General features: G+C 43.2%; 1 protein-coding gene across 1 annotated transcript; it reads left to right on the top strand.

Annotated features, from left to right (window-relative positions):
- The first annotated feature begins 6,142 nt into the window (after positions 1-6,142).
- ELAC1 (elaC ribonuclease Z 1) lies at positions 6,143-9,882 on the top strand. The gene is made up of 3 exons (XM_026039655.1): positions 6,143-6,299; positions 7,691-8,158; positions 8,982-9,882. The coding sequence occupies exons 1-3, from the start codon at positions 6,143-6,145 to the stop codon at positions 9,449-9,451; spliced, it is 1,095 nt and encodes a 364-aa protein (XP_025895440.1). The 3' UTR covers positions 9,452-9,882.
- Positions 9,883-15,982: the final 6,100 nt, after the last annotated feature.

Genomic DNA, 15,982 nt, shown 5'->3' with positions numbered 1-15,982 from the left:
TGCAGGTACCTATTGACACGCACACATGCAGAGGGTTACATGTTCCCCGGGAGCTCAGTTCAGCGTGCTGCTGGTTTGAACACAGCACATGGAAGACTTGAAAGATCAGATGCTTAGAAGTTGACCACTTGATCCTCCCCTCTCCCTCTGCAGGCTTAAATTCTGGGCTATTTTGTATGAAATTTATATGAAAACAAAAATGGCTGGTTGATATTTAGCTCCCTTTCTGTGCAGTGGCAGTCCTGCACCTTTGATACAGGTATCACGATGTGCTCTGCTTTCCACTTTGTTCACATGTGCTTTGACTGCCCTTCATTATTTCATATTAGCAAGCAACAACACATTTTTTTTGTAATTGCAGCCTATGACTTCTCTAAATCCAGTCTCCATAAAAGCAATGGCATGTTAGTGAAAAGGATGAAATCACAGATAGGATTTTCTTTTGGTCAGTACATATAGGGCATTATAGGCTGTATATATAGTTGGGGTTTTCTTTTTTTGTCCACTCCATATATATATATGTGGATTTTATAGATTTTATCCATATAAATATATATATCTATATGGATTTTTTGGCCAGTAAAACTATATATATAGTTTTAAAATGACTATATTAGCAATCTTGAAGCCTTAAAGAGATGAAGTGAATCTTTCTCAGAATTTACCCATGGCAAGTGTATGGCCCGTGGCCTCATTTATATAGGAAAATGCAGCCTCTTCAGATCTTCAGAGGTATATAAAAGAGCACCAAAATAGAAATGGAAATACAGACTCTGTACCCCCTTAAAAATAAAAACAGGGTCTCTTGCTTATTGCTTGGTTCCTGATTTTAATGTAAACTTTTGGAAGATTTCAGCTAAGCAAGGAAAGAAGCCTCATTATATAAATACAGAAAATAGCAATGTGGGGGAAAAATGATCTGTTCAAACTGGTGAAAAGCTGTCTGCTGGGGCTCTAGGAGCTTCATTGCCATCTTGTGTGATTTTTGTGGTTTGCAACTTAGAGATGTAAGTACAGATAAAAAAAAAAAAGACCAAAAAACACAATATTTTTACAAAGAATGCTTTTTTCATCTATTTTTGCTATGCTTCGTTTTTAGTATATTTAAATACATGATCTTACTGAAAAAAAAATTATTTAGTGTACAAATTATTTTTACCTTCTGAAAATTCACCTCTTGCTGAAGCCGGGCCTGAAAGCCTGTCGTGGTGCGTCGGGGAGGTTCTGTGTGCCTGTGTTAAGTGTGTGAGCAAGAAACCCTTCCTCGCTGCTTCGGTCAAGCACTGATTGTGTGGAAGAGGAGCAGAGAGAAGGTCCTGGGCACCGACCCTGTGCCCTGGCTGCAGAGGCAGGGCCGCCAGCCAGTAAATACAGCTCTGGGGTTGCAAAATAAAGATCTACATCCCTCGCTTGGGTCTGGCTTTGTTCTTTGCAGGCAGGGAGCGCAGCCAGCGGTTATAATGCAAGGGCCCTGACAGCACTCGGCGTTTCGGAACATCTGGCACTTGGGAAGAGTCCTGTTCCCTGCTCCCAGCAGGAGCCGGGCTCCGGCCAGGAGCGGTTTTGGTTCCCCGAGGAAGCTCCCAAGCACACACTTGGCAGGGGCTGGTGTCGGGGACAGGGATGATGCCTCCTTTGTGCAGTGCTGCTCTTTCTYCTGGCCTGCTCTCCCCACGCAGAGGCCACGAGGAGTTGCTCGGAGCCGGCAGAGCRCGGCTTTTCCCAGCTATAAGCCTGACTTGATAATCTCCATGTAAATCCCACTGCAGAAGTGACCAAAAACCTGGTTTTACTGTTACCTTTAAGTAACTGTGAGGCTCTGCTTAGGCTGTAGTCATCTGCCCACGTGGCTGTCGATGTCCCCAAGCTCTGGAGCTGCGATGTCCCCAAGCTCTGGAGCTGCACAGTCTGTGCTGTGTCCCTACTGCATCCCTGCGGAGCCAGCTGAGAGCTCCGAGCTGGGCCTCACCTCCATCCATGTCCATCCCATGGTCGGGCTCCGCTGTCACCTACAGCTTCAGAGACACTGTAGGGTTTCACCTTCAACCTACAGCCCTTGCTTTCCATTGGCAACAGGTAACACGTCAGCTCACAAACCGCCCTGTTGTTTCACTCTCTTCAGAATATTCATTCTTTTCAGAATATTTTAAGTATATGGATTCATCTTCAGATCTGATGAACTCTTCAAATCTAATTTTCTTTGAATCAGTTATCTGTTAATTGACAGTTAACTAATTAATTGGCTGTTCTTCTTGCCACATAGGAAGGAATTGCAGTATCCCTTTTCATATTCTACTTCACCTGATGTTCTGATTTTTTCCTTGCAGGCTTTATCAAAAGCATTTATTAATCTATATGAATAAGGAAAATTCTCTTTTGCAGCCTACAAAGATAAAAGGCTCTCACCAGGATGCATTTTGTAACATTACATAGTGTAAGTTAAGCTTATATTGGGTTTTTTTTTTTTTTTTTTTTTTGCAAATTTGTACTTAAAGGAGGACTAGTGGCACAGCTCTTCCCACAGCGCTAGTGACTTTTGCTCTGTAATGACATAGAAATGTTTTTAATGTCTCTTCTGTTAGGGTACTACTCTGGAGGTACAGAGCATGCTGGAGAAAAATACTAAGCATCAGAAACTGCTTAGAGCTGAGGGTGCTCAGTTTTGTTTTTCAGCATTGGTCCAAGACTTGCTCCCTTCAAATGAACAGGAGCAGGACTGGGTCTTTGGGCACAGCACACAGAGACGTCTAGGTGAGAAGTGGAAGGTCTTTGGAAAGGGAAGCAGCTCAGGGAGAGCAGCCTCCCCGATGGAGTTTAATGTGTTACATGGAGTTGCGTGCACCAAGGGCCGACACAGAGAGGAAGACCAGTAAAATGTAGTGTCTGATACATTTATAACCCGAAGTGTGACTTGCTACCCACGTTCTTGGATATGTCGTTAATGGTGTTTCACGATGTTGTGTTTGCCAAGCTTAAAATGAAGCGATGCTTTACCTGCCCATTGGTGTTTAGCAGGTGCCCCTGCAGTAGCTGTGTGTGTTCCCTGTACTGTTCTTTTCCAGCACGCTCTTTTGCAGGACGGGGTGAAGTAATCCTGTGTCACACTCTCCTCGTAGGAACTGTAAGGGGCAGACACAATTTACCTTGTGGGTTTTTTCATTAGCAGCCCTGTCTAGTGAATACTCCTGTAGGAGAATTGGCACCAGTACTGTTCTACAGCTACAACTATGCATTTTAGTTCAGCTGGCTCTGGATTTAATTAAAAATGAAGTTTTGTATTCATTTGGGGCTTGCTCCAGCTCTCCTCAGTGTCCAAGGTGCAGATGTTGATATATCATCTGCTTTAGATGAAGTAATGCACCAACTTTCAGAAGGGACAATAAGGAAAACAGTTTGGGTTTCAGCTCTGTCTGGGCTATAAAATGCTGTTCGTGAATTTAAGGAGAAAACCACTGTCATTTTAGGATTTTTTTCAAGTTGACACCCACTGTTAACGAAGCACCACACTATCCTGTCTGTAACAAAATGTACATAATAATGCAAGGACTGGCATTATGTCGAATACTGGAGCAAGGAGAAAATCTAGAGCAAAGCTCTAATAATAATACCCGTTTGCAGCAGAACTTGATTAACGCAATTCAGTGGCCTCTGGTGAAGGGACATCTAATTCTGTGCGCATCTACCTTGACCTACCTACCTACTCCTGAAATACCTTACGAGCTGTCAACCTGCAGACGTTCCTGGTGAAATATAAGGAAACTTGGTGCGTTTTYGGCCTCGCTGGTACTGCGTGGGGTGACAAGAACTCATCAAAACCTCTCCTGGGTCGGGTGCTGGACTGGCCGTCACGCCAAGCTCAACGTAACGTGGGCRCTGGACTCCACGCAGCCCTCCAAGCACCTCTGGCTTTGACCGGCCTTTAAGCAGCTCCTTCCTAATAAAAGCAAAAATGCAAATACTTAAATACTTCTCAGATTATGCAAACGGAGCGCCTTTGTCAGGGTTTTTTTCAGGAAATAAAATGGCAAAATCATTTCTCTCTGTAGCGCATCCATCTTGCCTAACTCAACGTAATTCAATTGCCGCCTTGTGAGAGCAATCCCGGCCTAACGTGGACAGGGGGGACTTAATCTAGGGGGGCTCAGCTGAAACTAAAATTGTATTTAAATGTGAACTGTTTTTTTTTTGTTTTGTTTTCTCCCTTTATAGTATTGTAACTATTGAAATGTGTGTTCTGGTCTTCTATTTTCTTAGTAAAATGCATTCTCTTTGCCTAAATGCCATGTTTTCCTGTTATTTATTCCCAAAGGGTAGTGCTTGGCCTGTACAAAACTGGTATGAAATTAGCTATTTTAGCCACTTTCTCTCTGCCCCCCCCCACCGCCCCCCTCTCAGCCTTAATCTGTTTAAGGCCATTTCGGTCCCTTGTGAGGGGGGGCCCTCCACCCACACCAAAAAAAAAAAAAAAAAAAAAAGAGAGAGAGAGAGAGAGAGAGAAAAAAAATAGTAATAAAGCTGGAAAAAAGCCAAATAAATTTTAAAAGCTGGGAAAAGAAAGCCGAGCGAATGAATAAAGGAACAAAAGGGCGGCCGGGCGGGCGCGCAGCCGCCGCCGAGGGGCCGGGCCCGGCGCGGGCTCCGCCTCAGGCGCCGCCGGGCGAGGTAGGCCCGGAGCGGCGCGGGGGGAGCCCCTGGGGGCCCGGGGAGGCCGAGGGGGCCCGGGGGACACCGAGGGGGCCCGGGGACACCGAGGAGGCCGGGGGCGCTGAGGGAAGCGCGGGGGCGCCGGGAGCTGAGGCGGCGGCTTCTCCCGCGCTGCTGCCGGCTGGCAGCGCAGGGCAGCTCGGAAAAGCTAAATAGCTCTAAAATAACCCACCCAAACGCGATTTTTTAGCGTTTCCGTGCGGAGGGTTTGCTTCCCGCTCTGGCAGGGGAAGCAGGAGGTGTGTTGTGCCCCGTGGTGTGATGGATGCTGCTCGTCGGCCTCCCCTGCAAGGCCGGGTACCCGCGTGYGGCAGCTCCATGCGCTTCCTAAATCCCGGCAATGAGACCGGACCCTTCCCCATCCTATGGGAACTATGGAAGTCGCTACAGAAATAACTAGCCCAGAGTGGATGGGTGGCTCTTTCTCACGGGAGGGACCTGAGGCTGCTTAGGATGACATGGAARCGCACCTGGAAATGCGGTAGAGACCCAGCCTGGGAGGACTGAATGCCCAAGGAGATGCAGATACGCCTCGTGTGTGTCCAGACGAGTTAAAAACCAGCCGGGAGCGCCTAACGTGGCGCCCAGAGCCCTGTCCTGCCTGCGCGCACCACTTGGGCTCCTTTTTCGGACAGTTCAGTGAGTAAATAAACAGCTCGCGTGTGGCAGCCGCTTACAGAGATCCTTCGTGACAAGAGGTGTCACTTGATGTATCACAGAGCCTSTCGGCTACGTAAAGATTTTCCAGTATTTAATTTTTCATTTTGCCCCGATGAGTAAAGCAGCGTTGGTTCTCSAGATGCTTTTCCCAAGGCGAGGGAAATCGGCTCTGGCCTTTTGCGGTCTCTTAAGTCGTTCGGAGGGAAGGGAATCTTTCCCCTCCATCGTGTTGGGCTGTCTCCTCCTGCAGTCCGCTAATGGCTTTTAAAGGCCGGCATGGGCTATTGGGTATTAGTCATGCTGGAAAGGCTTTTAAGAGGAAAGTGCCTGCCTTTGGGGAGGGGAAAATGGTTAAAGGAGCACTCTTRCAAGCAGACAGCAGGAAAAAATAAGGTTAAAACACATAGAGAAGAAAGAAGCAGTAGCGGTTTTAAAGATGAGAGTGTTTCCAGATGGCTGGGGGAGTGCTTTTAATTTGATCGTTTTCTGGTTTTTAATACCGACGTGATGAACAAAGGTCACCTCTAACATGTGGCGTGTGTGTTTGCAAACCTGCCATTGGCATAAAATGGAAACCTGCTGTTTGTAAACACTGTCCCAAAGTCCTGCGCCAGGGAAATTTTTATTTATTTGCTTATTTTTTTAAGAGAAGGGGCCTGTGATCCTCACACTGGAGTAGGATGCCTGCACTTAAAGACAAGTGTTCCTTCCCCAGCAARAGTAAGGATGGTCAGTAACTTAGAGCACCTCTTGCAGGTGGCAGAGGGACCCGGCGGCGATGTCCCTGGAGGTGACGTTCCTGGGCACGGGCTCGGCCTACCCCGGTCCCGCGCGGGCCGCCTCGGCGCTGGCGCTGCGCCGCGAAGGGCACTGCTGGCTCTTCGACTGCGCGGAGGGCACGCAGACCCAGCTCATGAGAAGCCACCTGAAAGCAGGTGAGTGCTGCGCGCGAGCAGGGCAGCACCTGCGGAGACCAGAGCTGCGCAGAGACCTGCGCCCAAGGAACAAGTGCCCCCAAATTAATTCATTTTTTTAGGTCTTGTATTTGCCCAGAGACAGCTCCAGTCARTACCTGCTATGACTCTTCCTGCCTGTAGATACTTGGCTTCCATAAACTTGGAAGGTACTTGGCTTCATAAAGCTCTGTGATTTCCTATTAGCTCTGTCATTTTAGCAAGTAGGAACCCCCCTTGCTTTTGCTCATTGAGTTCTCCAGCAGCAAGCACAATTCGGGCTTTCACAGGTGAATTTTGAACTTGGAATATCAATTCTAAACGCAGACATAGCCTCCTGCTCCCCCAAAATGTGAAACTCCCATCCGATTTGATGTCAACGTGAATAAACTGAAGTACTAATTTAAACCAATTGTCAAATTGGGTTTTCCCTCTGTCGAAAGGAGCACCTGATGTGATCCAGGCAATTATAAGCTGGTTAGCTCAAGATGCAGCTGATACCTGGAGCAGTGCGTCTTGTTTTGATGTCTCTTCTGTTTAAGTTTGAAGGGAAGGCAGGAAAAGCCACCAGAAGACTCAGTGGGTGCAGAAAATGCCATATAGCAAAGAAGAAGGAACTCCCTTAGTTAACTGAAGAGCCTGATGCAGCTACATTAATGTATATGGATCTTCAATAAGAGAAATTTTATTTTATGTTATGTTATGTTATGTTATGTTATGTTATGTTATGTTATGTTATGTTATATCTGTCAAGGACCAGGTTCAGTGCTTGGAAGTTGGAATGAGACAAATCCAGACTAGATAGAAAGCACAAATCTTTAGGTGAAAACTTTCATCTGTTTGAAACAGATTAGGTAGGAACTGTGGGGATTTGGCTCTTGAAAGATTTTTCTTTCTTTCTTTCTTTCTTTTTTTTTTTTTTTAATACAGTCATTTTGTGTCTTCAAGTCAAAAGCAGAAACAACCCAAATTCCACCTTATGTTTCTCGTTAGTCAAGAGATTCCATGTAACGTGTCAAAGTGCAGCCACTTTCCAGCACTGCTCTGCATTTTAATGCGGCAGATGTCACCGGCTGATCCAGCTCCGTGCTCTGCTTAGGATTAGCTAAAACTTAGCTCTCAACTGTCTTTTGGGACAAATCATTTGTAAGTCAAAATAAGCCCTGTGTGTGGAAAGTTATCCCTGTAGTGGAAAAATATACTTAGTGGCCTGGGATTTAGTTCTTAAATGTGTTTTATTTTCATTTCCCACCTTGCTTTCCTTTCTTTCTCTGCTTTTTGCCAAAAAGTGATTAATTTCTAAGTTGTCATGCTGTTCACTTGTTCTCCTTTTTTTTTAATTTTTTTTTTTCTCTTGCTGTTCAAATCAATAGGTAGAATTACAAAGATTTTCATAACTCACCTTCATGGTGACCACTTCTTTGGACTTCCTGGCCTGCTGTGTACCCTGAGCCTCCAGAGCAGCCCTGACCCAAACAAACCCCCCGTAGATATTTATGGACCATTAGGACTACGAAGCTTCATATGGAGGACCCTGGAGCTCTCCCACTCGCAGCTTCTGTTTCCTTACGTTGTTCATGAGCTCGTACCGACTCGGGACCAGTGCCCTGCAGAAGAGTTTAAAGACTTCTCTTCCCTGGACAAGGATGAAGCATCTTCAGGGGAAGCCCAAGGGAGGATAATCCACCTGGATCCCGTGGAAAACTCGTACTTGCTRGTGGATGATGAGCAGTTTGTAGTCAAAGCCTTCCAGCTCTTCCACCGCATTCCTTCSTTTGGCTTTGCAGTGGAAGAGAAGCCACGGGCGGGTAAACTCAACGTGCAAAAACTAAAAGAAATTGGTAACTATTTTGACTTTTTTTTCCTCCCCTCTTAAAATTATTGAATGCTTTGGAGATCAGAATTTGTTGGAACTTATTCCTGAATGCTTTTACRGTCTTACTGCTTCTTGCTGCATTGCATGAGAGCTCTTTTTTACTCCTGTAGGAACCATTAGATGCCTCTTTATACCAAAAGAGCAGGTTCTAATAGCAGTTGTGTTCACGTTGCAGCTTCAGATGCTGAGAAGTCGCCAGCAGGCAGCAGATGTCTGAATGCCTGTGTTTAAGCTGAGTGCTGACTCCAGCTTTCAGCAATTGCGACCAAACTGGCCTCACTAGCAGCAGACACCTTTTTGTGACCTCCTTCCTAGATATTCTAGCGAGCTAGATCTGTGGGTATCTCTCCACAGTTCACTTTAATTCCATTTTCTAGTAAAAACATTTAAACGCGTTATACCAATGCAGCAGTTCAAGTCAGAGTGTCTTGCTACTGCCACTTAGCATTGCTGACTACTCTCATGCTGAGAAGAGCAAGCAAGTTCAGAAGTTAAGTTTTAAAAATCATAGCATGGCTTTCAGAGAAAGGAATGGCAGTGGTTTTGCCATATTTTGCTTTATTCACTCTGATATGAAAAACAGCTTTTTTTTTTTCTTTTTCAAAAGCACCTTCTGTTAGAATAACAAGCTTTTTGTTGGCATGAAGAGTATGAAATGTCAATTGCTACTTGAACTGAGGCTGTATTTTTTCAGTGAGGCAGCTCTACGTGTAGTGCAGCTCTTAAGAGGTCTTTGAACCCCAACAATGATCCTGGCACTGACTGGTTCTTTTGCTTTCGTTCCCCAGGAGTTCAGCCAGGTCCTCTCTATGGAAAACTGAAGAATGGTATAGAAGTAGTTCTGGAAAATGGAGTGACAATTTCTCCTTCAGATGTCTTAGAAGAGCCTATCCCTGGAAGAAAAATTTGCATTTTAGGGGACTGCTCAGGGGTGGTTGGCGATGCAGCCGTGAAGCTTTGCTATGAAGCAGATCTGTTGATTCATGAAGCCACGTTGGATGATACCCAAGAGGAGAAGGCCAGAGAGCATGGTCACAGCACCCCAAGAATGGCCTCTGGTTTTGCAAAATTGTGTAAAGCTAAGAAGTTGGTTTTGACTCACTTCAGTCAACGCTATAAACCAGCCGCGCAGATGAGTGAAGGAGATGCTGACATAACAGAGCTGAAGAGACAGGCAGAGTCAGTGCTAGGTGGGCAAGAGGTAACACTAGCTGAAGATTTTATGACAATAGAAGTTCCAATGAAAAAGCAAAAATAGTATTAACAGACTATGAACAGGAAGGTGTAAAGTAGGCTGGTGTTCAGTGACACTTGAAACCAAGGGCAGTGTTTCTGGTACCCAGATGAGTTCCATCATGCAAACTGGGGAATGGTGGAGCACACACCAGATAGAGTCTTCATTACTTTGGGACAGAAACAAACAAAAAAGCACTCCAAAATCTGGAACTTGGAATAAATTCTGAAGTGATTGCTGCAGACACCTGGGCTGGCCAGAAATTGGAACATATAAGTACAAGCCTTCCAGCCTAGGTGTTTCACTTGCACTAGAGAAAGGCTCCTAGGACAGACTACTGTTTTATTTCACTTAATACGGTCTTCAGCAGGGGTAAACTCTACACCAGAATCCAAAGTATCTTGCCTTTGTCACAAGCCTTTACATAACATCTATTTGAAACTATATATAACATCTATTTCATCTATTTCAAATRCAGCTTTTTTTTACCTGATTTCTAGATAAAGGGTCTATTGCGCTGAAATAATAAAGTATTTTTAACCCTCCTCGATATTTGTAACTGGTGGTGTTGCTGTGCTCAAGTTGAGGCGCTTTTACAAATGCTCCTTTCACATGTAAATTTTCATGTAAATATAAGCTGCAGTTTAGGCCTCCTGTCAGAGGAGAATCCCGCTTACCAGGTTGATTTATTTAAAACTCAAAAATGTGAATCCTGATTTGTGTACCTGTGTCTTGCAGGTCTGAAGTTTTGAAATGTGCTCTGGTGGTCTTTAGGCAGGTGAAAAGAGGTCTTCCATCATGCATCTCCAAGTGTGTTTTCTAAGGCTTTTTTTTTTTTTTTTTTTTTTTAATAGAGTTGTATTTTTCTGATGAAAGCTTATTTCTCTTGGTAGAAATACAGCTACAGGAGGAATTTCACCTGTGTTTAACTCGGTCTGTTTACCCAATGACTTTATTCTTTCAGTTTAAGTGACCTGTAGACCAGCCTTAAACCTCCCTCTCTTAAAGCTAATTAGAATATTTAGCTCAATTTTAGCTCACACATTTTAGCTCAATTTTCTGTTCAAAAATTGAATGAGGCTTTTGACAAGTTTGCCCTAGATTTGTCTCCCCTAGCATGGATTCCTGAAAGCTGAAATACTTCGTAGCTTTCTAATAAACACTCGAAACTTTGGCAGGTTTAAGTGCAGCTGCTAGAGTTTATGCTTGCACTTTTGCTGAATTGATAATAACACAGATGGCAAATGAATTTGTTTAAATTTACTATTTACCTCTCTGCTTTAAAGCTGGAATAAGAAAGTTACAAAAATGTACTGTTGAAAGATCTCAGTTGTGAATGATGTACCACTTTCTACTATCTGTTTTTATGCAGTGGTGATCTTGACCCAGACCTGGTGAAATGAGAAAGGTAAATCCTGCATATAACTCACTATACTCTTCACGTTCTCTTTATTAAAAAGTGTGTGTGGCTGCAATGCAGCAGCAAGATTTTAAGAACAAATAAAAGGAATGTGATTTTCTAGTATTTGTCTAAACTGCTCAGATGGAATTGGAAGCCTCACCTTTGTAACACACTCTTTGTCTTACTGCAGTTACTAAGCACTAAATATGCAATTACTCTGAACTAAATTACCCCAATGTTAGGTTTTTAAACTGCCTTTCAAATACATAATACAGTCTTCAGAGGAATGCAGATCCTGACTGGAAAGACAGCAGATTCAAACAATATGGTATTTGGAGCAGAAAGCCAGTAATCTCTGACATTTCCCTTAGAAACGGTGTAAAGCTGGGAGAGTCTGTGAGGCCTTGCACCTGCAAGCTGTGACATTTGGAAACAACTTCAGGACCTTGTAGAAACCCACTGGACACTGCGCAGGAGGGGCAAAGTGAAAGGATGGAAATGCTGACAAGGAGAAGTCCTACACAGCCTGAAGGGTGTGCGGAAGATGCCTCCCTGCTGGGTGATTTTCAGCTGGATTGTGGAGCTGGATTGTCTTGCTGTGGGACTAGCACAAGAGCAGAGTGAAGGAGACCAGAACTGAAATTCCTGTATTTATTTTTGATATAATTTCTTATAGTAACTGTAATCAAATTATAATTCTTTTTTTTTTCAGACCCTCATATTTCTACTTTCTGTAGTCCCCTTTTCTGTACATAAGGCTACCAAATTGTACATCTGGATACCAAATTATTTTTAAAAACTGACCACTAATGAGGCCTGAATTAAATGAATGGAATTGTGTTTGCCAGTAAGCATGAAAGAATTTGGACCAGGAAATTCCTATTTTCCCTGTTAATGGGTCCATCTTTCCATTAAGCATATGTTAATTATTGGAGGGCAGAACTCTTGTGGGTTCAAGCATACCTGCCTGAAAATACGTTGTTTGACAACAAGTAAGTAATGTGATAATATACTAGCAAGCTTGTTAGGGTTACAGATGGAGGTTTGGGCAGTCTCTTATTTGCACAGCGTCTCAAATGGAGAGAAATTTGAGATCCTTAATTTTCCCTTTTTAGTTTTGTTAAAAATACTTCACCCTGGGTAGAAAAGGAAGACAAAAAAGATGTGAGAACCTCTGCAGCTCCCAAGTCAGTATTCTCATTTCAATCATAGTAGGCATGTCAAGATCCAAGGGATGAATATCTTCATACCCAAGCAAATATTGAATAGAACAGATTAAAATTTCCAGCTGTACAAATTGCCCTTTGAATAGCACAGGCTGCCCTCGGAGGCTCAGGTAACAATTCCTGTCCTTTAAGTGTTTTAGGCCAAGTAAAATAGTCTCTAGGAATTAGTGCTCTTGTCGAGTAAGTGGCTGCTGCTGGCTGATGTGCAACAACAGCTTGTGGCTTCCGTGTTCCAGCAAATGAACAGACCTAATTAAAGGTCTAATCCTGTAGGACGTGAGTTACCCAAAGCACCTAAATCAAAATGTCCTAAGGGCTGTTCCCGTTGGATGCTGATGGCCTTGAGCTGCAGGTGGATTTTGTCTTGTCCTGTATTTGGTTCCAAGAGGGTTGTATGATACAAAAATAGGGATTTTCACAGTGTCTAGCTATCTGTCGGGGAGAGAAGGGGGAAAGCAGAGAGGATTTCTGCTTTTCTGATTCTTCCCTTTCCTCTCCTCATTGTACAAATGAGAAAATTAGAAAATATCTGCCATGACTAATTCCTGAGCGCTCTCATGCCAGAAAGCAAAAGGCCTCTGGTTTTGCTAAAGAAATCAAACATGACATGCTTTCAGTTCCAAAAGGGATACTGTGGAGCTGTATGCCTCCAGTCAAGGTCAGGACAGTTTGGGGACAACAGGGGATTTTAAGAAACTCTGATTACTTACATATAAGTAAAAATGWCTCGAGTTTTTAAAGCTTGTTCTTTTATCTTTTCTGCTTGAAGGTTTCTTCTAGTTTGCTTCCTTTTCAGCTGGTACCAGCAGAGGGGAAGCAAAAGAAGTCTATTACATTATGGGAAAGAAGAGGAGGGAGGAAATAATACCTGGAGATTTTTTTAATACCACAGATGTTACATAGATTTACATATAGTTGCTAGGTGAATTGATGAACTTTGATCAAAGAGAGTTAAGTTAGGTGTTTTGTCTGCTGGGATATGCATGAACTTGCAAGAAAAGCTCATRAATTGATAACCTGAAGCTCAGAAACTTTTAGCTATTGCAAGGGGGAGATGCAGTCTTTATAGGGAGTGAATTCTGCTTTCTACAGATCTCCTGTGCAGCCTGTGATCAAGTCTGGGCTCTACGTCCAGTTATRGAAAGGGATTTTTGATGTTAGAGGTGATTCAATCTTTGATAACTACTATCCAAACCATGCATGTGGTTATTTATCTGTCTATGCTGAAGAAGCTGGATACAGAATCTTCATTTAGAAGTTTGGGKTTTTTTTAAATAACAGACTTTTAAAATAATTTTGTATTAAATGAATTCTATTAAATGAATTATGTTCATTTRTAAGGAAAAAATCTATTAATTATTTACCTAGTAGGTTTTCATCCTATAAATCTAATTTCTGGCAAGATGATAGGACTAGCTGAAATCAGCGGTTTGGCATCTAATCACTAGAACAATTTAATGCATTTTTTATTAAGAATAAAAACATATTGATTGGGATCTTGAGATAAAGCAAGTTGCAGAAGTTTGATCAAAGTAATGTTTTCTAGTGGGGGAGGAATGCAGAAATATAATATGTTAAGTTGATCTAATTGATACTAGTATTCTATATTTCAAAAAAGTTGAAATTGAAATATATTTCARTTTTAAGCTCAAGGGAATTTTGGTAGCTGGAAAAAATAAAAGAAAAAAAAGTAACATTTTGTTGGGCATGGTATTTCCATGGTATTTCTGCAGTCTTTCAAATTTGTCTTAATAGTCCTGAGGTTAGGAAGACTCTACATGTGTTATTAAACATGCAGCAATTGTAAAATACTTAATTCAGATATTTTCAGATTTTAATACAGCATCGATCCTATAGAACTGTATTTATATTAATCAAAATATTAAATAATCAAACTGCAATGTCTTGTTTATGAAGAATGAGGCCAGGAGTGCGAGTGTGATGATCAACAGCAGCAAAACTTGAGGGCACATCAAAGGAATAACATTCAACTGAGGACTTGGATTCAAGTGCCTTGTGTGTATGTGAAGCAGTAGGATGCAAATGCCAGGTTGGTTTGAAAAATAAGAGTCTTGAAGTGTTCACACAGCCTGAAAAACGTGCCCTTTTATACGGCACTTCTGAATTTAAAGACCCTGGGGGGATTGAGCATTAGCTTGTTCACACCTGCTTGCTATGATATCGTGAAAGATCGGACTGAATTTCCCAACACCCACTTCCCTTTCATCTAGGCTGGTAAAACACAATTTTGCCTATCGAGATCACTGTCCATTGAAAAAAAGATACCTAAAACACACACAAAGTGTCTTGTAACAGCAGTTCACGGCATCGCCTCCTCCAGCACCTTGCCTGGGGCTTTGGCTCAGCGTGCCTTGAGAACAAACCAGTGGCATTATAAATGGAAAGAGATGTGACAAGTTATATTTAGACTTATTATTTGCCATTCTACAATCAATGTGAATTCTGTAAATCATACTGCTTGTTTCACAGTGCTTGGTGTTTGGCATGGACGTTTTGAAGCTTTCCCGCACGCATCTGAGCAAATTGTCTCCCTGGATGAGTGGGTTGCAGCTGGTTCTCCCAAGGGAGGGAGTAGAAGGGGGAATAGATTGTGTGTTTACAGATTGCAAAATGTTGAATGATTTTTATTTTAAGTGATTATAGTGACATACCTTGGAGAGGGGAAGCACTCGTGCAGATCTAGCAGCCTCTGTCAGCAATTTGGGATGGGCATTTTTTGCACTGTATTCCACAACTGTTACCCGAGTCCAGGTGGAGATGTTTTCTCCTTGGAACTTCTGCTCCCATCTCCCATTCCTGGCATGGCTCTAGGAAAACACAATATATTGAGCAACTTAGACAAGACTTTTTATCAGTATTTAACCAGTATCCTTCTTCAGGATGTGGAAGTGACTAAAAATGGCTTAGCCACGTGAGTGGGGAGTTTCACTGTAGGGTGGCAATACAGCAGAGCGTTTCCCTTAAATCACATCGTTAATTCAGAAATTTTTCCATAGTATGCTGCTCCTCACTGGAGTAGCTGTGATAATTCTCACTGACAGCTTGCAAAACGCCCCACTTATTCAGGAAAAAAGAAAAAAAAAAAAAGAGTGTTTTGCAGTGGATACCATATTTCACCCATCCTTTCTCCTTCGATAATGTGTTATTTATTCCACTGGTATTTCAGCAATACCAGRGCAGAGAGATGCAAAATACATGGACCTTGGAGCTGAATTATTTGAAAAGCTCCTTTTTTTCCTGAGCTGGGTGATGAAATAGAGGGAAAGCTGACCAKGGACACAGGGGTCTGGGCTTGTTTCTCGGTTGTCCCTTCCTGCAGGACCACCATGAGTGCTGGCGATGCTCTTCCCAACCTAGATATTCGGGCCCATCTCCAGCCCCAACATCCCTGGTATGGCTGGTTGATGGTTTGAGAACCACCGCACTGGGTTGAAGAGATGACTTGTGGCAGGTATGGTTTAAGCAGCACTACAACAAATACAATAGTAGCCCAACTCTCCTCTGTGCATCTGCTTCATGGGGATTTCATTGGAGTGTTGTGCACTTAACAGTCCCACCTGTCCCAGTCCAATSTGGGCCTCAGTCCATGGAGAAAAACATAATTCTAGTTGCTTTAACAGTTTCTCCACTTAAGAGTWAAGTTGTGTCTGCTCTGGAGTAGAGTAAGGATTTTCAGTGTAGTTCACCGCACGCTTCAGATTGCAACCGGAATAAATAATCTTATTATTTAACAATAAATAATCGTGCCATCTTCTGCCCTGGATATTTGCTGCTGCGCCGGCTCTGTCCTCTCGCTCGTGCTGGCCCGGGCCTCTGCGGCGCTCTGCAATGAGCTTTGGCAGGGAACTGTTCCAGCTGAGCACGAGCTTGGCGAGCAGGAAGGGGAGCTCTCGGCCGGATCGATGT

The sequence above is a fragment of the Nothoprocta perdicaria genome, unplaced genomic scaffold, assembly GCF_003342845.1.
Source record: "Nothoprocta perdicaria isolate Ctin4 unplaced genomic scaffold, notPer1 scaffold_10, whole genome shotgun sequence".
NCBI classification, from domain to species: Eukaryota; Metazoa; Chordata; class Aves; order Tinamiformes; family Tinamidae; genus Nothoprocta; species Nothoprocta perdicaria.
The sequence above is the reverse complement of the archived record's forward strand: the minus strand, read 5'-3'. Positions and strand labels throughout refer to the sequence as shown.